The sequence below is a fragment of the Erithacus rubecula genome (genome assembly GCF_903797595.1).
Source record: "Erithacus rubecula genome assembly, chromosome: 12".
Lineage (NCBI taxonomy): Eukaryota > Metazoa > Chordata > Aves > Passeriformes > Muscicapidae > Erithacus > Erithacus rubecula.
The window spans coordinates 19,031,698-19,053,885 of record NC_136664.1 but is presented as its reverse complement, the minus strand read 5'-3'; the positions used below and the strand labels follow the sequence as shown (position 1 = coordinate 19,053,885).

General features: G+C 39.7%; 1 protein-coding gene across 9 annotated transcripts; it reads left to right on the top strand.

The window, feature by feature from the left end:
- The first annotated feature begins 864 nt into the window (after nucleotides 1–864).
- Nucleotides 865–20,647, top strand: TERB1 (telomere repeat binding bouquet formation protein 1). Of its 9 annotated transcripts, none has more exons than XM_079315914.1 (20): nucleotides 2,890–2,943; nucleotides 3,900–4,010; nucleotides 4,186–4,314; nucleotides 4,763–4,894; nucleotides 5,312–5,372; nucleotides 5,468–5,625; nucleotides 5,714–5,836; nucleotides 6,306–6,458; nucleotides 7,535–7,666; nucleotides 9,041–9,166; nucleotides 10,057–10,214; nucleotides 10,948–11,297; nucleotides 12,847–12,908; nucleotides 13,903–13,995; nucleotides 15,385–15,552; nucleotides 16,046–16,126; nucleotides 17,823–17,936; nucleotides 18,319–18,431; nucleotides 18,945–19,148; nucleotides 19,692–20,647. In XM_079315914.1, the coding sequence occupies exons 1-20, from the start codon at nucleotides 2,910–2,912 to the stop codon at nucleotides 19,719–19,721; spliced, it is 2,532 nt and encodes an 843-aa protein (XP_079172040.1). In that variant the 5' UTR covers nucleotides 2,890–2,909; the 3' UTR covers nucleotides 19,722–20,647. The 9 variants fall into 9 exon arrangements, with proteins under 9 accessions (XP_079172037.1, XP_079172040.1, XP_079172038.1 ...); XM_079315912.1 differs by having other exon boundaries at nucleotides 18,945–19,154; XM_079315911.1 differs by lacking the exon at nucleotides 2,890–2,943 and adding an exon at nucleotides 865–891 and having other exon boundaries at nucleotides 18,945–20,647.
- The last annotated feature ends 1,541 nt before the right edge of the window (nucleotides 20,648–22,188 follow it).

Below are 22,188 nucleotides of genomic sequence, written 5' to 3'. Positions count from 1 at the left end.
GGCCACACCTCGAGTGCTGCGTCCAGCTTTGGGCCCCTCCTTTGAAAAATGACACGGAGGGGCTGCAGTGTGTCCAGAGAAGGGCAGCAAGGCTCAGGAAGGGTTGAGGAATGTCCCGTGAGGAGCAGCTGAGGGAGCTGCGTTTGTTCAGTCTGGGGCAGAGGCTCAGGAGGGGCCTCAGGGCTCTCCCAGCTCCCTGACAGGAGTGTGCTCTGAGGTGGGGCCACTCTCTCCTGCTGGGCCTGCACCAGAGGAACTGGCCTCACACTGAGAGAGGAAATTCAGGTTACATTTTAGAAGAAAATTATTTGTCACTGTTCAGGTGTTCAGGCCTAGAAACAGGGTGGCCAGGGAGGTGGTGGAGTTGCCATCTCTGGAGATGTTAAAGAGGCCTCTGGATCCGACACAGGGGAACGGTTTATCGGTTTAGGGTTTGCAGTGGCAGTGCTGGGCTGAGATTGAACTGGATGGTCACAAAGATCTCTTCCACCCCTGACGGTTCTACCATTCCCAGCGCTTCCCTCCGGGCTGAGGGGAAGGCTCCGAGTCCGAGGGCGGCCGCGCCCTGAGGCGCTCGGGCGGCGCTGGGGCTGCGGCGGCTCCTGAGGGGCCGGGCCGGGCGCTGCCCTCAGCTCGGCGGGGCCGCCGCTGCCGCTCAGCGCGGCGATCCCGTCCCTCAGCCCGGCGATCTCAGCCCGGCGATCCCGTCCCTCAGCCCGGCGATCCTTCCCTCAGCCCGGCGATCTCAGCCCGGCGATCCCGTCCCTCAGCCCGGCGATCTCAGCCCAGCGATCCCGTCCCTCAGCCCGGCGATCTCAGCCCGGCAGTCCCATCTCTCAGTACACCGATCCCCGTCCCTCAGCCCGGATCCCCCTGGCCGCCGGATCACAGGTACCTGAGCCGTGCCTCATTTTCTCCCTAGGGACTCCCCAGCCCTCCCATAGAAGAATGCAGCCACTGTTTCATCTTTAGACTGTTGCCTTCCTCCCATTCCCCCCCACCCCCTTCCCCCCCCGCCCTTCATTTAAATATTTTGGTATGTTCTTTCCTTTTTATATTTGGGCTGATCTGGAGTGCTCGCTAAGACTTCAAAGTGGAGCTCTGATAATGAGCTGTAAATCACACACGACTCATCTGAGGGGGGAGCTGAAATAGGCCAGGACACCCCCAAATCCTCACTCAGCTGCTGCTGTGGCCTTTGGTTTCCACAGGATACCAACAATCCACACTTCTCCCCTCTGGGCTTTGGTCCCTGCGTTCCAAAGGGTAAGTCCCGCCGAGGCTGCCTGGTTACTGACCGTGCCAGCCACGAGCTCTAGTGCTGCTGAACACACACACTGACACATCTGCACTTCTCCGGGAGTGGCTTTTGAGGTTTGAAGGGATGTTACTGGGTTATTTTCCATAACTGATAGAGAAGAGCCAATATGTTCTATAGGCAACATTTGCCAGGTGTTTGTTGAAGCAATTCTAGTTGCTTGTCTTTCCACCTTGCCTAAAAGGTGGAAATCAGCTATTTGCATGTAATTAATGTAGGCTGGCTTATAAGTACTATTTTGTGTACCTTCTGTAGGTTGCAAAAGTGAAAGATCCAGGTAAGGTCAAGATAATCCTTACATATATACACAGTTTTAAATCCCTTGTACTTCCTATATTGTACAATTGTATAAACACGTATTAAACCAAACTCTTCTGAAATGGAATTAGCTTCAGAGTGAAGTCATTTTTACGAAATAACAAACAAAGCTTTCCTTTTGTTTTGGTGGTTTTTCTTGTTTCTTAGGCTGGTGGGGTGGTAGCAGCAGGACAAAGAGGTGAGGAAGGCTCACAAGCTTTTGTCTGTTGTGGCAGGGCTGGATTTGCAGGAAAATGAATGCGCGTCTGTTATCACTACTGAAATGCTAAAGGGAGATGAACTCTCCAAATTCTCCCTCTCTAATGGAAGCAGCAAAAGAATGGGGGCTATCAGTAACTCTAAACAGGGCTGGCTGTCTTCATTGAGATGACAATGATACTGCTTTGAGCCTTTGCTCCACTTTGAGAAGGAAAACTAATCCATTATTAAGCTTGAAGTATTAAGGATTTGCCACTGACTGAAAGTTTCTACCTGGAGCTAAGTAATTTTTTGAGAAAATGTAACAGGCTACTGTGATGCTTGCATCAAACTTTTGTGTTTGGAACTTGGGATATGTTTGAGGGACCATCTTTCTGCCTCCACACCTGAATGTCACTCTGCTGCTCTGCTCTCAGAGGCTGCTGTTGGATTTGTGAAGAATCAATGCTGTGGGATTTTGTAGGTTACATGGTTCATGTAATGTTACCATGTTTTTGGTGAATTTAAATAAATTCTTACTGTAAGGAAAATGTCTCTGTGCTCATTGCCTTTGGTTTGATCAGTACTACGAGAACAATGCTGATGGCTTAGTGGCTCCTTGAGCAACAGCAGGCTATGTTTTAGTGTTCATCCCCTAAGTAACATCACGTGGTCTTAGTTGCAGTTGTTGGCTGATGGCAAAGTTGGCCACTCTTGTAAGTAAAATTGGATCAGCTTTGTTGTGATCATGACACAGAGCAGGAGATATTCTTTACTGACAGTGCCCCTCAGTGGTAACATGGAATTACTTGACTTCTGCAGATTGTCGACTTTCAAAAGATGATAACCTGGTAGTTACAAATGCAGGGTTATTATAAAATACTGTATTTCCCAAGGCAAACTTTACTATGCAAGAATACATTAAAGTGTGTGTGTGTGTGTGTGAGATGACAGAGTAAAAGCAGAAAACTGGAAAAGTGCATTTTAGAAAAATGATGTAATTTATACTGCAAATATTATAAACACTGCTCATCTGAACAGAACTGAAACCACTTTTTCCTTGCTTTTGTAGAACAAGAACAGAGATAAAACAAGAATGAACACTCAAAAGGTGCAGAAAAATCAGTGTGGTAAGATATCTAATATAATTTGTCATTATAATCTACATCAGTTTTACAAAGTTCTAGCAGATTGTGATGCCTGTGAGGTTGTCATGGTAAGCAGTTGGGAAAAGGTGCTTTTCCTTGTTGCCAAATTTTGGATACTGTACTGGATATGCAAAGGGTAAATCCAATGACAAACCTACATGTAGTAAAGCGTACCATCATGAAGTCACCTTTTTTTTATTTGCTAATATTTACCCACATTTTTATTGTATTTTAACTTCTTTAAGAACCTCCAAACTTTGTAAGTGTTTACAATAAACAGTACCTTCTGTCACAGTTAGAAATAATTATCAAAATAATAAAAAATAATTATCAAGTAAGTGTTTTAGTTATACACCAAACACTAAGAAACTAATTTTCCAAGTCTGTTTACCCAGTTAGGGTTGTGTGTAGGTGCCCAGAGAATATTTTGTGTTACTGCTGTCTCTTACCTCCTGATTGAGGGCTCTGATACTGTGGTGCATGATTTATGTCTCCTGTAACTCAGTACCACAGAGCAGCCTTGTGCTCTTGGCTCTTCCTTACTACAACATAGATTTTCTACTGTGTTTACACTCTGAATGTTTTAATGGTTGTGTATTATTTACACTTAATGAACCTTGCAATTGTGAATTTAATATTTAGTAGTTTGCATCACACTTACTAACAGTTACTAGTAATTAAGGGCCAGAAATATTAAAAGGAGGCTGTTAGTCTACAAGGGAAATCATGCTCAAATAACAAACTATGGACAGAAATATTTCTATGTTTGTTGTTTGTGAGTGAGTAGAAGTGATGTAGCTCCATTTTGGCTTACTTTTCCCCCTTTTTAAAAATACATGCACATACTACCTTTTGGACAGGTTTATTCTAATCCTGACTAGATTAATATATAGAAAATATAGCATTTTAAATGAAGTGTTTTTTGTGTTTGCTCCTAGATATGAAAACAGATCTGAACTTACTGCTTGAATGCCTTAAATATCAGATGGACTGCCCTCTGTCTCAGAAGGAGGCTTTGATCACTATCTATTCCATTTGCCAACAAAACAGTAAGAAATGTTTTCCCTTAGAAACAATGCAGTCATTTATATTCACCATGTTAAGGTGAGCACTGTAAAAATGTTGTCTAAAGGATGTAAGGTTTGAGATGTTGGAAAATCTTAGAAGCCTTTCATTTTGCAGAGAAACAGAAGCAAAAGTTTCTGTTCTTTCTTCCTCTTGTAGGTGAAGCAAGCGAATACTTTCGAGAAATTGGTGGTTTGATGTTTATAAATGACCTTGCCAAGTCGAGTGTGCATTGCATCGTAAAGGAAGCAGCTTTATTTACATTGGGGATTATTATAGAGAGTAATGGTAATAAAAATAATATTTCTTGTGTTTCTGAGTGCATTATGGCCCCTTGTCATTACTTGTGCTTGTGCTTTGTCTCCATTTTCTTTCGGTCTCACAAAATGATACTATAAGATTTTCAGTTGGAGCAAGGGGCAATGAGGGTGCCCCAGTTGCCCTGCCCAACCCCACATTTGATCAGTGCCTTGCTGATTTGTGCATAGAGGGTTCTTTAAGTTACCAGACATCTGTACTCCACCTCTCCTTCAGCAGGTGTTAAATGACTCCTGGATTGTTCCAAAGCTTGCCAGGGTCCTGGTTGGTGTAGAACTCACTGCAGGGAAATCCCTCAGTCACTTCATAGTCCTGCCTTGACTCCACTTCCCACATACTGGCCACAACTGAGATTTAATAATTTAGGATTATGAGTAGCTTACTTCAGAACCTAATGGTTTTCACTTTCTGTTTCCAGTGTATTGTCAACAGACTTTGTGTACCTCTGCATTGTTTGAAGACCTCATTTTATTTTTAATTAACAAGGATTCTGGTGTGAACTTGAAAAGAATGGCTATTTATGTCATCTTAGTACTGGTTTCAAATAATAGTAAGTTGAGTTTTTTTCAGTGTTACTGTAACACTCTTTTTCTATTTGCCAATCTGCAGTACAAAATTTGGAAGATTCAATAAGTAATGTTTCCGTGAAGTTGATTTATAAAGTTGAATGTTTGCATGTAACTGAACCTGAGTTGTCTAAGTTGTTCACTAAAATTTCCTTAATCAGCAGAACGTGGTTTACTTCTAAAAATATAGTTTGCAAATGCAAATCTATAGTTTCTGAGAGTGTATAGAAAAAGAGAGACATAGAAATGTTATATACCAATATATTGACGTGATTTTCTATTTACTTCTGGGGAGGTTATGTGCTTAGGAAAGGGAATGTATGTATGTAAACTAAACTTGATGTTAAGATTTTGTCTGCAATTGCATTTGTCTTTGGAGTCTTGTGTGTATTCTCTTTTAGAAAATGGACAAACCTATGTCAGAGATACAGGCTGCATCAGCCTTCTGCTGCAGTTATTCAGGTAAACAGGATTGCATTTCAAACAGACAAATAATAGACTGGTTAGCAGCTGTGTTTCCTTGATTGTTTGGGACTTGTTTGCATTGTCCTTAACAGAACAACTCTCTCGACCTCTGAGAAGAATCTGTCAGGTGAAAACACTGATCCCTGCTATCAGCTCTGGTCCTCAGTGTGCAGCACTCTCTGTGCCTGTGTCAACAACCCCCAGAATGGTACATGTTGCTTTAAGAAGTGTAAAGATATTCTCCAAATTAGTAACACTTTGGTTTGATTTTTACTGTTCAGCTGAAATTTCATTTCACTGCATTTTGATTTGGGGTAATTTGTTTTTATTTTTTCCAGAAGATAATCAAAACATTTGCTGTTCAGTGTTTCCCCATGCCAAAGAGTGTCTCGAGAGTTGCACAGAGCCTGGGATAGTTCGTCCCATTTGTTCATTTCTTGGTCTCACAGTTGCAAATAACTGTAAGTGTAGCTCCAGCGTTTACACTGTTTTGCATTTGATAAACGTAAGTTTAATTGGAAGGTTAAATGGCTCTTTCTTCCTTGTCAATCTCTACAAAGTTGTTTGCTGTTCTTCCAACCTTTACTCTGACAACTCTATTCCACCCTCTTTACTTACACTACACTGTGCTCAAGTCCACAAATAGCCACAATCTTGTTACAGTTCATAAGGTTAATAAAACTATTTGGAAGCTGTTTTGATTAAAGATATTTCTAAATAAAAGTAATTATTGACTTTTCATGTTTTCCTGTAATTGTTTTATATGCAGTTACTACATTTCTTGAGATTAATGTATATCCAGCTTCTGTTGTATAAGAAATGGAATTACTTACACATGCACAGAAAAACTGTGATGGAATAACTTGGAGAAATGCTAAAATAGCTTGCAAACTCTGTTGCTTAAATCACGTTTTTCTTTTTTTCACTAAGCATATGTACAGAAATATTTTGTTTCTATTGGAGGATTGGATACATTAGCCAAAGTTCTCCTTGAGCTTATGCATGATTCTTCTTTAAGTCTCTCCAGCATGAAACTTGCAGTAGTAGTAACAAAGACTCTGGATGCCTGCATTACTAATAACTGTGAGTGAAAAGACATTTTTTATCTATGGTAACTTTAAAAGGCAATTTTTAAAGTCTTATGCTGGTGGAAAAGTTGTATAAGTGGATGCTTAAAGGCAGTTAAGTTATATACCTCCGAGAGGATTTTGCAGTGTTAAAATTCAAAGGTGTAAGTGAGGAGTGATTCAACTCATCTGAGGTGGATTACTGTTACTAAAATAAATACAGTGAAATTTAAACCCTCCTGAAAATGAAAAAATTAAAAACAAGATGCTACAACTAGTCCTGGGTAAGTAAAGCTGAGCTCTGGGCCTGGATTTGGCCAGTTTGGATCCTGGAGTTAGGCCTATGCCTGCATAATAAATTGTGTAGCTTTAGGAAGCCTTAGTAATTCAGAGGTGGAAATGAGCAAATGTGGGTGTTTCTGCACAGCACACCTCTGCTCTGGTTTGCTGGCTGGGTACTGTTCTCCTAAAGGGTCTTGTATATTCCATCAGAAGGTTTGGAGAAATGTGTGACCCTGATGAGCCTGTGCTGTGGCCATGGCTGGTCAGTCTCACACTTCTGCCATAAGAGCTTCAAAAGGAAGTTCATAGAAGTTTAAAAGCATAAGCCTGCACTAGTTCTGAGTGTAGTTTCAGATCAGTTGGTGTGTGCCAGGACTAGACCTCAGCATGGATAGACTCTGGTGTTCCCAGTGCCAGGAAGGACTTGCCCACTGCTCTTTTTATGGCAGATACTCTGTGTGTCAAAGCTTATTCAGCTCTCTCTGGCTCTGTGCTGGAGCTGATGAAGGATGTGGAGGAACTCAGCAGGGATCTCCAAAACTTGCACAGTGCAAAGCCCTTGTTCCTCAGATCTTCTACCTCATCTCCATGGAGCACAGGCTGGGAGGACAGGCAGGGCTGGGTTTGGGAGCAGCACAGGAGGGGTGGGGTACTCTGAACAGTTAAAGGCACGGCAGGGCAGGCAGGGCTGAGCAAGCCCAAGGCTTTGAGGGGTCTGTAGACTTCCCTCAAAACCCAGAATTTAATCCTTGGAAAATGCTGTACACTCATTATTTAGTTTATTTTCCTTCCAATTATTTTAACAAACAGCTGCCATGGGTGTTGTCTTGGCAAAGTATCACACTGTGTCAGAGCTGCTGAAGCTGCTGTCCAATGAGACACTGAGCACAGGAGAAAAAATCAGTATTATTCTAACAATTGGACACTGTACTGAAGTTTGTGGTAAGATTTGTTTTTTCTTTTTCCTGTCTGTCAGCTTTGCCTAAATTCTCATACACTGACTCCTCCAGTGGTGTCACTTCATCAAGACTGGAATATGAGGGAGAGTTCTATTAAATAATACGATGGCAATATTCAGAAAAAAAGGTTTTCTATAATGTTCCATCTTTAAATTTTAAAGCTTGTTAGCAGGAAGTGTCCTTAGTGGCTTTGAAAAAGTAGACCAATATGCAAGAATTCAGAGCTGGGCTTAGGGATCCCAGGGAATAATTAATCCTGACCTGAAAGCTACTACAATCTAGACACAGCAAATCTGTGAGAGAGCTGTCTTGAGCTCTCTTTTCATGGTCCTTGGCACCTACAGTTTCTGTCCACTGCTTACAAGGCCAGTAATACTTGTTGAAGCCATGTAAGTGCATTGGTTTTCAAGACACATAACCAGTAGGTAGCCCTGAAATGTTTTTCTCATGTTCCTCAGTGCTTGCCCAAGCATGTCTGGTTACATGCTGCACTTCAGTTGGTATTTTGTGGTAGTGCAATCAAATGGAAAGATCATTTGTACTACTGTTTTTGTGTGTTTAGATAAACAAGAAAAAGAGCTTATGTTCAAAAATTTTGGTTGGTTTTCATCCTCTGAGTGCCAATAACATGTTTAATAATTAGCTCAGTAGGTCATAAATTTATTTGAACAGATATTTTTTCATGAAGAATTATTGAAACAAGATGTAATGGAAAATGTCTTTTGAATAGAAAAATCATTAAACGAATAGACAAAAGGTTTCTCTTAAAATGTCAACACTGTCAAAATAAACATGTTTACTTTTTAAATTCCTTTATTAAGTTGAAACAAGAAAGCTATTTTTAGCAAGTTATCAGTTATATGACTACATATGCAAATGAGATCACTATAAAAATTTCGCTAATTGCATAATAAATGAGGAGGAACAGATTAGCTAGACCAGGATTAATCTAGTAATTTTATCTTGCTAATTATGAGCCTCGAGATTTTGATATTTCTGCATCTCAGACCTCACAGAAATGTAGCATATCTACTCCAAGAGCAGGTAATGGAAGAAAAGAAACACAAGATCATTATTTGAATGTTTTAGGCCACAATTAAATGAGCTTAGAATTCCGTCATATAATTTGTGTCAGTCATCCTTCAGTTTTTCTACAGAAATCTGAGTTCTGGTCAAATCATCCTGTGTGATGTAAAGCTCTCCTGCTGTCACTGCAGCAGGCTTGGGTTTGTAATGGGAAATCTCTTTTTCTACAGAAACTTACAGAAAGTTGCCAGTGTTGACTCCTAAAATTACTTTAAGTTTAAGGTGTGTGGGGCTGAAACCAACTAATTTTCCTTTACCATGTCTTTTCTAGAAGAAAACCAGTGTGAGCTGCTTCAGAACAATGGTCTGCCACTTGTGATTCAAGTATTGACAGAATCTCAGGATGAGGAACTCATCAAAGCTGCAACTTTTGTGCTGCAGAACTGCAAACAAATGAGTAAGCTTGCTGGTATTGCTTTTAAAATGACAGTGATTATTTCAATCTCTTGTGTTCTGCTGATTCCCCAAGTGATTTTAACTGTCACAGTTTTGTAATTCTATGTACTCCAATAGATGTTTGTTTTCTGCACAGAAAGTTGCTTATTTGTCATCAAAAACTGACTTAGGCAGAAAAAAAAGAGAAGTAAAAATTCCAACAGTGTTACAATAATTCATCTGTGAGATCTCTCCATGTAAGGACAGTTCTTAAAGTTTTCCCATATGTAAATTCTGTGGAAAATAGTAATGTTGCCATTTAACACCCAGTAGGTACTCTCTTCCTGGGGATGTACTACTACAGAGAGAATAAACCAAGAGATATGATTTTTTTTTTTCCTGAAGTAGGATGTATTTTTAGGTCCCCTGTTTCAGTTTTTTATTAATTATCTGTACAATACCACCTGTGAAACAGAGAGAGACCTTGTCCTCTAATCTCTATAGCTGGAGGGTGTGCAATTTCTATTTTTGTGTTGAGAGGTTTGTGTAAGATGAGGGCTTGTGGGGATTTGTAGTGTCCATTAATAAGGAACTGTTTCTTAAAAAAGCAGAAACTCATACTGGTAAAGAACCCAGAGTTAAGTCAATGAAAAAGTCTTCTTTTTTTTTTTTTTTTCCCCACAACATCATTGTGCAAATAGTTTATAATAACTGTAATTGCAGGTTCACCTCTTGTAACTGCAGCTTATATTTCAAGCGTGTTAATGTTTATGTATAAATTTAAGTTTTATAAAAATTGTTATTTTGCATTAAATTATTGGGGCTTTCCCTCAGCATACTAAAATATAATAAATACGTTTAAAAATGTTAATTGATACAATATTAAATATTAATGTTTTATATTTTATAAAGCTGAACAGTTGTCTCTGAAATTATATGATAACTCATTAAATGTGAACAGTGCAGAAGAATTGGATATGCAAGTAAGAAAAAGTTGTCTACAAGACTACGGGAAGAAAGCAGAAGAAATTTTACACAGAATAAACTTGCTTGAAAAAGAGCATGATGAGGTTGGCCTATTTATTAAAATAGGATAAAACTAATCACATCTTTATAGAGTTTAAGGAGAAAGCAAAAGTAAATCCTTAAGATAATTTCAATGTGAGCAATAAAACCCAGGAATAATGTTGGATTTGTGTGAAACTACAACCTGCAATTTTTATCATTATTGTAGATCAGACTGAGTTACAGGTGTGCAGAGAATGGAGACAATGGAGTATTGTATGAAGTATTTGAGTTTATTGTAAACCTAGATTTTCAATGAGATAGAAAAAAAGTTGAATTTGTTTTTAATTGCTGGACATTCAAACCTATATTTTTAATATTTGCATTTATGAAATGCTTAGAGATGTACAGCTGTGGTGGGATAGATCATAAAGGAGAATGTGAACATAAGCTGAGAAAAAGTTGTTTCATATTTTCCTTGTGCTTTAAAGCTGCTGAGTATCTGGGGGTTTGGAGCAGCAAGTTTATGAGTTATTTAGATGGCTCTTAAGTTCTAGCAGTGCCTTGCATTAGTAGCAATTCCTTGCTTCAGCCTGAAATTAGCACTAAGAAGTAACCCCTCAATACCCTCCCTGGCATTGCTGCCTGTTGGCTCTTATCTCAGTCATGGGGTTTTCTGAAGCTTGTCTGGAATTTGCTTAAACCTCAGAGTTAGACTATCTAGTTAATCCTGTTATTGGATTTATTTAGCATTTTCATACAGCTCATATAGTCACTAAGCAGTATTTTTCAATACAGGAAAGAGTGCAAGGAGAAAAACTTGGATCTTCAGTAGCCAATTCTGAAGCATTAAAATCCCAGGACATTAATCCTGCTGATCCAAAGAAGTACACAGAAAGAGCACAGAAGGATGTCTATTGTCCACAGTTGATCTCAAAGTTGAATAGTCAGGTTCTTGCTCCATCTGTAACTTCTGCTCCACAAAAAAATGAATCAGGGAACACTATGGATGCAGCTTCTGCCAGACAAACTGAGCAGAGGAACATTCCATGTTCAGTCACTGAACTGCAAACAGACAGTGTACCTCAAAGTCTCAATATAAATGGAAAAACTGCTTGTGGAAAAAATCAGTCTGGTCTTCAAGCAGGGTAAGAATCTTATACATAAGCAGAAATACTAACTTGCTTTTCTTTAGTCATTCCAAATTGACAGGCTTTTAAAATATTTGTTGTATTTTTTTTTTCTAAAGGAAAGATGTCACCCTTTGGTGGCCCACCAGAGATTGTTTCTGAGGTCACAGATAAAAGATCAGTCATTGCAATAATAAAGCTGCTGACCTCTGAGTGCTGGTGTTGTACAGTGACCTCCTGCAGGGCACGTTTGAGTGCCTTCAGCATAGAGCTGAAAATCATCTGTGGCTTTTGCCCCAAAGTTCTCACTGATGTAACAGATCAAGATTTAACCCATTGGTTTGGACAAAGCCACAATGGTTTCTGTAATGTGCACTTACTAGGCAAACAATAGGTAGAGAACTGCTTGGGAAAATACTGAAACTGGAGTGTTTGCAAAGTAGGGGGAATAAAGTTCCTGTACCACTGCTTTTCTCCCCTCATATTCCAGTGCTGCCTTGCATGGGAAGAGAAAGGAGCAGCCCTGTTTGGTCATTCCCTGTTCTCTTGCTCTTTGCTCTCACACAAATGCTAATTTTCCTCTTTTGCTGCTTGTGTTTGTCTTTCCTATTGATAAACCCAAAATTATTAATAGCTTACTGCAATGATAAATACAGATTCTATTTTCCTGAATTTGTATCTGGAATATCCCTCAAGAGAGTCAATGATCAAAGCTACATTTTTTGGGGGGAGGTTTATGTATTGTTTCAGGCTTTTTGAGTTCCACATTTTTATTGTGCTTTTTTAATGTATCCGGCTGCATCTTGCTCTGTGCAGTTTCCTGGTCTTATATTGTTGCTTTGCAACTACTACAGAAATCACCAAGAGCCTGGACATTTTCCATGGTACATTCAGGTAGATTTTGCTTTGCTACTGGTTAACATAATTTCAAAGCTTCTTTAGTTGTTGTTCTGGGCTCTGATGGACAAAACTGTTAAAATATCAATTTTAAAAAATCTCTCTTTTTGAATGTGTGTTTGTGTGAACACAGGAGCTACTTGTAAGTAACCATGGATCAGGCTCCTTGCTCCTGCAGCTTTCAGAGGGAGTCAGGGACACAAAAATGCTCAAACAGGGTATCATAGTGTGTTGGTTGCATAGAAGTTAATTAGTGTAAGGAAAGAAGAAAACCAATTACTTTTTAGAGCATTTGCTGCAAATAGTGAAGGCTACAGTATTCTGAAGACTTTGTGAGAGCCTTGTGTGCATTTGGTAATCTTTATGTGAATCTGCATTGCAAATTATTCTGGAAACCAGTGACAGCTCTGCGTTCCCTGCTGAACAGACTGCAGGGAATGCCAATCACAGATCTCTGGGAAACAGGTTCTAACATGCATTGATCACATGCTGGGTGCCATAAGTCCAGTAACTCAGGATAATTAGAATATTTTTTTTAGAGTTTTCCCTTTTGTATATTTAATATGTTTATTTATTGTGCCCTTGGAATGTATGTATTCATTTGCAGGTAAATGTACATTGTTTTTATTGTTTTATTTGGTTTAATTTGTTCACATTTTGATCTTCCCAGTGAACAGTTATGTAAACAAGCAGCAGAGACTGTTAAAAATATGAAACAGACATGCACATCAGGTACAAATAGCTACACATATTCCTTTCTGAGCTGATTTTGTTCTTAATGAGATTTTAATTAGTTTTGTGTACATTAATCACTACTTTTTGTCACTTGTTAAGTATCATTAAAGGAGAGAGGTACCTTATGTGTAATATCCTTTAACTGGTCTGCATAGGGTTGAAATTTTACACTGTACGTAGTTTTACCAGAACATTTATCCTACTTTTCTTTTAATACAAATTTTAGCTTTCTTTTTTTAAAATTTTATTTTAACCATACAAATGAATGTATCATAGATTGAGTTTATTGTTTAATCTGTTCTCACCAGTGAAAGCCACTAATAGAAAATGCAGGTTTTGAGCTGTGCCTATAAGGCTTGGATAAAATCTGCCTGTGAGAGTGACTTTTGCCTGATGCTGTTCCTACATTATGAACATGTGTTTAAGAGAAAAGTTTTTCAGATTTGTATTAATCCTAGTGGGATACATTTACTTCAGAACTGTGATCTGTTCAATCAAATCTTTATTCATTGTTTAGTTTCCTGTTAATTTATAAAATTGCTAAGCACTCATTAGATTAGAATTTGCCAAAATGGGAGCTTTAGAGGTGACCAGCTAATCTCCAGGTTACATCTGTTTAAACTGAGAATATTTATTATTCCAATACATTACATTTGTCAGCATCTGATTCCAACCAGAAATAAAGTGTACAGGGCTTTGTTAAGCAATATGAGCTTGCAGAGTTAATTTGCTATGTTCAAGTTGAAGTAATATAATTTGGGAGACTGATGAAAAAAACCACTGAATTGAACGCAATTATTCTGGAATTACAGAAACGTGAATGTGAGGCATTTAACTTGAGAAATTCAATTTGGATTTTCTGCTGTTATGTTAATTAAACCTTAATAATCTACAAATAGAAAATGCAGTTGGATGTGGTTATGCTGATGCATGTTTACCATGGCAAAAGATAGGTTGCATTTCTTAGTGACTTTTTTCCTCTTTCATTTAGATCAACATTTATTGTGCTCAGAGAAAACTGAGAGAGTCAAAAGTACTTCAGTTACATCTTCATCCCATGAAATGGCAGATTTAAGGTGTTTAGGTAAATATTATCTTAGATCTTTCTTTCCAGAGTACATAAAGAAGCCTTAAAGAGTCAGCAGTGCAGTAAGTGGATGGACTTGACAGAAATAACATCTGTTCTATTACCATATGTAATAACAAAACCTGAGCTCCCTTCCCCTTCCCCTTCCCCTTCCCCTTCCCCTTCCCCTTCCCCTTCCCCTTCCCCTTCCCCTTCCCCTTCCCCTTCCCCTTCCCCTTCCCCTTCCCCTTCCCCTTCCCCTTCCCCTTCCCCTTCCCCTTCCCCTTCCCCTTCCCCTTCCCCTTTCCTATTGTGGTTTTGGTCCATGTAATAATGTGGGTTTGCTGACAAACAGAGCATAGAGTAATTTAAAAGGTGACACTAATTGGAAGAATACTTGAGCAGATGTTTTCCTCCTTTCTCTGCTTGCAGAGAGGGAGGAAGAACACGTAGTCCTGCTCATTTCCCTCATTTATTCTCCTGCTAAGCCTCTTCAGTGTTCTGCAGTCCTTCTCTCTGCCTCCCTGCTGTGAAGTGCAGGCAGACCGTTTATGGTAATCCACACCTACATCCCTCGGTTACTCCAGGCTCTGCTTCCTCAGCCTGGTCCATCAGTAGGTCATGACAATGCTGCTGGTACTCTGGATTGTGAATGGATTTTGTAATCAAGCCAACATTTCTTTATTTAAAAACCCCCAACAAAACAAAGAGCCACAGAAAACCAAAGAACCCCCAAAGCAGCCCATAACCCACCTTTGAACATTATTTTTAATCGAGTTGTCAAACTAAATTCAAGCTGAGCTTTAGGACTGCTTTATCTTAAGGTAGAATGTTACACATATGGACTTGTGCCCTTCCTGTGACTCCTCCCACAAGTTCTCTTCAACTGATGTAACTTAACCATGAGAGCATCCAAGGATATCTAAACCATAAATCACCCTAGGAATGTCCTCAAAAATTAACAGCAAGGCTTCCTATGAGACAATAAATGCCTAAACTAGGCTTATCATTGATTCAGATTAATACAGGTAACTGTTACAACTCAAAGTTAAAAAATATAGATATATATAATACATAATATGTATATTTTGTCTCCTGGATAAATTTACAAATGGAAATGAGGCCTATGTCTTTCCATGCCACCAATGTTTGTAGTTCTGTAGAGGATCCATGCCTTACTCAGTACTTCTGTAGTGGAAGTGCAGGATAACTTAGTCCCATAAGATGTTGAAAACAATTTTTTTTAAGAGAACAAATACAAAGTATTTCAAGAAGGCGCATAAAAATGACATGAATTTGGAAAACCTGAAGTCAAATTGATCCCAGTGTGCAAAATGAAACACTGAACTTTGTGGTAGCTTCTTTAGAAGCTGTGATTGCTATTTCTGCAATATCCTATTTTCCCAGGTTGCACAGCAGGACTGTCCTTGAACAGTAAAACCTTCACCGAGGTGTTGCAGAGTTGCCTGCACAGGTGTGAGCACCACAGAGTCATCCTGGAGGCTGAAGAAAGATACCGAGGACAACTCCGCAGGGTGGCTGCTGGTAACAGCAGCAGATCTACAACTCACCAAAGTATGGAGTTTATTTTCAGTACTTGGAACCATTGCTTTAAATTGCATTTAAAATTCTGAACTTTTTAAATATTCTTCTGATTGTCTTGCTGTTTTAAACTCACTTATGAAATTTGATGTACAATGATTTGTACTGAGTGAAATCAGAACTGGCCACTTCTGTTTTGAAGGATGTTGAGTGGTTTTTGCCATGGTGACAGATGCTCAATATAGGCTTTGATATGACTCTCACATTTGCCAGCAGTAGTTAAATCCTAAGAGAAAGGAATGTATTAAGTTGAAATATGTGTGAGTAAATATATGACATAACATCAAAGTAATTTCATTCAATATTACACACTTACAGGTCTAGGATACTTAGAAATCTTAATGAATGAAATTGAAACATATCCTGTGTTTTTCTGGTTTAAAGGAGGAATTCTGAAAATTGAAAAAAATTCAAAATTGTTATTGCTTACTGGCATTTGTAGTAGTGTTCATCTTATATTTTCCAGACACACTGCTGGCCCCAGTGAAGAAAGACAGGCTGCATAAAGAAATACCAACTTTCAGCAGCAAGAAGGATAGCTTCCAAAGTAAGGGCTTGGATTGGAAAGTGATGTGAAAAGCCCTTACTGTCTCTTAACTCTTCTGCAGAACTTTACTATGGGAGACGGGATAGGAAATTATTTTCTTTTTTATCCCCTTCTAGATTCTGAGAATAATCTGTGTATTATTAGACCAAAATATTCATCCTTGTCCTAGTTGGAAGGACAGGTGTCTGCCAATAAAGGCAGAAGCTTCTCATTGACATGGAGAATGTAAACCCCCTACTTCCAAATTATTATAACTTTGAAATTAAGAGGCTCTCAGGCAAAGATATGGGAATTAGGAATAACAGTTCTTTACTAGGAAAATTAAAATAGAAATACAGTATTACAAAGAACAATCCCAAAACCCTGAGAGAGTCAGAATCCAAGATGACACCCCATCAGCCAGTCAGGGTGTTGGCAGCAGTCCCATTAAATGGTGGCTGCATCCTCCTGCAGTGGCAGATGTGGTTCAGTTGGAGCAGTGCTCCTGTAGAAGGTGCAGTTTTCCTCCAAAGATCCAGTGATGATGTGGAAAGGTCCAGTTTTCCTCTGGAATCTAGTGGAAAGAAATTTGCCTTGGTGTTCCAAATCACAGATTTTATCTGGGTAGGAAAGGCTTGGCTCCTCCCCTGGCTGGAGCATCTCCCAGTGAGATGATGTAATTTTATCAGTCATGCACTGGGACTCAATGGCCCATTAGCAGATGATATCTTCCTGGAGGGAGGATGGGTTGTGGAAAAGATAAAGATGGCTGCCCCACTTGGTTTAAACATGGCCCATTAGCAGATAATATGTGCCAGAAGATAAAGATCACTGCCACACCTGGTTTTAACAGATGGTGAGAGAATACACATTTCTGGCCACATCCTGTATTGCAACCCAAGATAATCCTCTATAATCACAAAATTGTGTAATACATATGATTTCCCTGCAAAGTTATCTAGCACTTGCTGTGTTGATCCTCTTTTGAATCCTGTCAGGGTTACTTGCATGGCATTTGCTATTTCTCAGTTTTGTGGTGTTGTTTTCTGAAATGGAGAGGTTTAATCAGGCTCAGAGCAGAGCTCAGCTGCCTGAACCTGCATGCAGCACCACTCCTTATGAAGCTCCAGTCATGTTACTCCATTAGACCCATTGCTGTTCCTGCTGACGGCTCTGCTGAGAGCTTTGGCTTATGATAAACAACTACAAGGGGAGTTCTTTAGAATTAATTTTTCTTTAAAATTAGAATTGAAATTTGAATTTTTAAATTCCCACCAGAAATTAATTTTTAGTACTCTTATTTTCAAAAGCCTTGTTTACATAGTTATTTTATTTAATTAATGCCCAGTAAAATCTAGTAGGTTGATTTTAAAATTTGTTTATATTTTTCTGCTTCAGATTCAGAAATTGATGAATTTGTCTTATGAAAGCCACAAAGGTATTTTAAAATGAAAAAAAAAGCAAAGCAACTGTATTTAATCTTGAAAGCTCATTACAGCAATATATAATTTTTATCAAGTACACATTTCCTGTAAGATGAAGTAAACTGAATTTTCCAGTCTTTATTCCAAGACCAGATTAGTGGTATGGCTCAAAAGATGGTTCTCTCTTAAATTTTAATTCCTGAAATATAACCTGTGTTTTCTGATTTGGGCTTTTTTTTCTAAGGAAGATGTGTAAAGTTGTATTGTTTGTGTTTTAATTGTTTATTTTTAAGGCATTCTTTTGACTCCAAATAGAAAAGACAAATCTAAGACTTCAAAGAGAGATGAACATAGTAGAAATATTAGGTGGACTAGCAACTATAACTTGACACCTGCATATGAAAAGTGTGAGTATTACCAGAAAATGAATTCTCTGATATGCACAACTGAAAGATCAGCATTTGCATTTAGGTGAGAGCATTGAGAGAAGCACCTGCCCTTGCTATTGGAGCTAGATGGAATTTAAACAAACTGTTACATTTTCTGTCACTTGAAATCCACTTGAACATGAATAATACTATTATTTGCTTCTAGTTCATCAATAGTCCTAATGTCTTAATGTAGATTATGAAAAAAATGTCTAAGGAGAATGAGATATTACTAACAAAGCTATGTTTACATATTCAGATTCATTAGAATAAATGGTCCTTTACAATTTTATATAGTTTTTTCAGTAGATTTTAGTGAGTTTAAAGTGACCAAGTGGCCTATTTGTTCACAATTTTGTAGCTTTACGAAAAATCCAAGATGCTAACCTGAAGAGACAGAGAATCAAAGAGATGTGCAGCCAGAAATGTCATAACTTAAAAGAAAATTGCACACATTCACTTGACAATGATGAGGTTAGTGTTATGCAAAGCCTAATCATGCACTGACATGTTTATAAATGGCCAAATAAAAGCACAAATAAAAGGAATTGTGTAGTTTGTTTTTTAGTCACTTTTAACAGGAGGCCAGTAGCAAAATGAACCTTATTAAAAATATATTCCTGTGTTGATTCTACTCCAGTCACACTGATTTAGACCTGAACTGAGTTTAGCATATTTCAGCTGACATCTTTTCAGAATGATGGATCTGGAAGATTTGCACAGTATGGAAGTAACAGAAACCTAAAGGAATAGACTTGCTAAAATAATAAACTATGTAGGCACAACAGAAATGAAGATCACAGAAAAATACTGTATTTCAGTGAGTGGTGACAATGAAGAAACCTTGAAGAAGCATTGTTCCCTTGTCAGTGTGACCATTTCTTTACAAATATTAAATGTTGAATTGACAGTATTATGTTACTTACACAAGCAAAATAGTATGTACATTTACACAATTCTTAAAGACGCCAAAATAATTATTTGTAGGGCAATGAAATGTGTTCCCTGGCCATGAGTATGACACCTTTGAAAAAGAGGAGAGCCCGAAAAGATTTCACAACTGAAGAAATCAAATGCCTTTTGAAAGGAGTTCAAAAAATGGGCAACCACTGGAATTTGATTTTGTGGTCTTACCCTTTCCAGAAAGGACGGACAAGCGTTGATCTTTCCAAGAAGTACTACAGGTTACAGGTGCAGGTACTCACCACTGAATTTTCTACTGATGGCAAATCTGTGAGCCCAGATTTCATCGTTAGCCCCTGAGCTGACTTGCAGAAATAAAGACAGGCTTTCAGAGTGTGCAGCATGGGATTGTGCCTTGTTACAGTGCAGTGCCCATGAGAATGGTCTCTGGTGTAATTCCATCAGGGCTGGTGCTTGGAGGGAGAACTAAAGTATGGAATCTTGGAACCTGCCACTGCCACCTGACAGGGTACAAAGAGAATGAGTGTGTCATTAAGGACTCTGAATTAATCCCTGTGATTATCATGGAGTTGGTCTCCTCTCTGCTCAGCCTCTGTTGTGATGCTGGTCTGTGAGATCCTCTGCAGCAGTTTGCCAGTGGTTAATCCATGCATCCCTCACACAGGGAGCATTGTCCTGTGCTTTGGAGACTGTGGGAGCAATTAAGTGACAAGCCTTTGTCTACTGAAAGCTGGTCTGTAATTCTGTAATTGTGCAGTGGTTTGAGGCAACATTTATCTTGATATTTTCTCTTTTATCTCCATTTTATAGATGAAAAAAGCCCACAAAGGACATCAATAACATCATCTGAGGGTGCTTTGGATTTCATTGCAGAATGTTCAAGAACAGCCTTTGTAACAGTGAGGTATTGCCAGAACAACTTGAGTCCTTGGAGAATTTAGGTTGGCTTGAACTCCTGTTTTTCAGTGACAACTGACAGAATTGTTATGCATTGTAAATTTAATTTACCATAACTTGACAATTTCTTTAAGTAATGCTATCATAGGCAATGAAATCTCTATCCGTAAAAATTGCATTAATTTGGAACTTAATTTAACCTTCTTGAGCATTTGATTTATGCAACTTTTGAGGCTTTTTGTAGCTTGCTCTATATCATTTGTAAGAAAAGGATATATTGCTAAAATGAGTACTTTATGTCTGTAACTGCTGTTAATGTTCTGTCTGAATCTATTTCCTCTTAATAAATGAAACGTTTAAAGCAGGTGGAATATTTTGTCATGCACTGAATATGTTGCATGTGTAGAAAAACGTCTCTGTGACTGAAAACACAATGTGTAGTTAAACACCGCTGCATAGAGAAGGCAAATCTTTCACTGTTACAGAAATTCTGTGCTACTGAACTGAGTAGGTACAGGTAGAATTTGGCTTCTGTTTATAGTTGGACAGCTTACTGGTGTATTTTTCAAGTGAGCAGAACCACCATTTCTGCTAAATACACATTTCTGCTAATTTTTTAATAGGAAGCTTTACTGAAAGCCTTGATAACTTGATTTTTCAAGGATAGCATTAGTATCTCAGTTGTATTTTTTATTTGGTCTGATAAAGGAATGATGAATCAATTGTTAATTTATTATGGGAAAGGTTTAGTTATTCTATTAGCACTAGGCTTTCACTATGAAATAGTGCTTAAATGTTTGAAAACAGGCAAGGTAACCAAAACCTGAGAGACCTGCAATAAAGATGATGCCAATGATGCAATAAATACATCTTCCAATATTTTCAGCTGTTGCAATTTGTGGGGTTTTATTACTGAAGTATTGAAGCATCTATAAAGGATGTCTCTAAGTAGAGCTGTTGCCTGTAGCAGGGTTGAGTGTCAGTGGAACTACTGGCATAGTGGGAGCCAGAAGGGCTCCCAAGGTGGAGTGTCCCCAAGGAGGACATTGGGGTCCCTTACACCCTCCAGGTGTTTTTCCAGGGATTTTTGCAGCTGAGTCCAGACAAACTGTTACTTCATCCTTTACTGAATGTGTATTAGTATCCACATTATCAAGGCCTAAAATATGTCTCAAGTGGCTAAAATATGTAAGGTCTAAATCTTTACTTGCCACAAGGTGAGAAAGTAGCAATAATGAGAATTGACCTCACCTTAGGTACAGTTCAGGTTGGAAAGTCCCTGTGGAGCCTTTGGTGTCCTCTCCTCCCAGCAGGGCTGAGGTCAAAGTTATGCAAGTTGTTTGGTGCCTTGTCAAGTTTTGAGACTCTTCAAGGGAGGAATTCTTGCTGCCTCTTTGGGCAGCCCATGCTGGTGCTTTACCTCCTCTGGGAGGGCAGGGGCTGGAACCACATCACTGGGACATTCTGGTGGGATTCAGATGGGAAGTCATGGACCAAAAGCAGGCAGAAACCTGAGGAGTGACTTTGTGCAAGTCAGTCTTTTGCTCTCTTTTGGATTAACTGTACAGCCTTGATCACTTTTATTTTCTTGCACAAGTGCTTTGAAATCCACATGTAACAGGAACCACAAAACCAAAATTGCATGAGAATAGTTGATATCACTTTTAGGCTGCTCGGGCCACCCAGGGCAGTATTTCAACACTTTTAAAGGGTGGAATGACTGACAAATTACCCAGGAAAGTCTGTAAAAACCCTGACGTGCTCTGGTGGTTCTGTTGTTAGTGTTGGTCCAACAGAGGATGTCTGGGGTGTGAGGATGGGGTGGTAATGACAGCTTGATCAGTCAGCAATGGTTTACAGCGTGTGCTTATCCAGATCTGCCCCCAGCACTGCCCAGCGCCGGGGCTGCACTGGGGGGGCAGGGATCGGGGCTGCGGAGGGTACCGGGGAGGTGCCACGGGGTGCAGAGAGGTACTGGGGGGGTGGGGGTGCCAGGGATACAGGAGGTACCTGAGCGGGTCCAGAGGGGATGCAGGAGGTATCTGATCAGGTGCCAGGGATACAGGAGGTACCCAAAGGGGGTCCGGAGGTGATGCAGGAGATATCTGAGCAGGTCCCCGAGCGGATTCGCAGGGGATGCAGCAGGTCCCCGAGCGGATTCGCAGGGGATGCAGCAGGTCCCCGAGCGGATTCGCAGGGGATGCAGCAGGTCCCCGAGCGGATTCGCAGGGGATGCAGCAGGTCCCCGAGCGGATTCGCAGGGGATGCAGCAGGTCCCCGAGCGGCTGCCGCTCCCGCGGGCAGCAGGGGGCGCAGGCGAGCGCAGAACGGCGGCGCAGGGCGGGCCGCGGCCGGGGCTGCCCGGGCACCGCCTGATCGCGGGGCGGGCGCGGCGCGCGTGGGGCCGGCG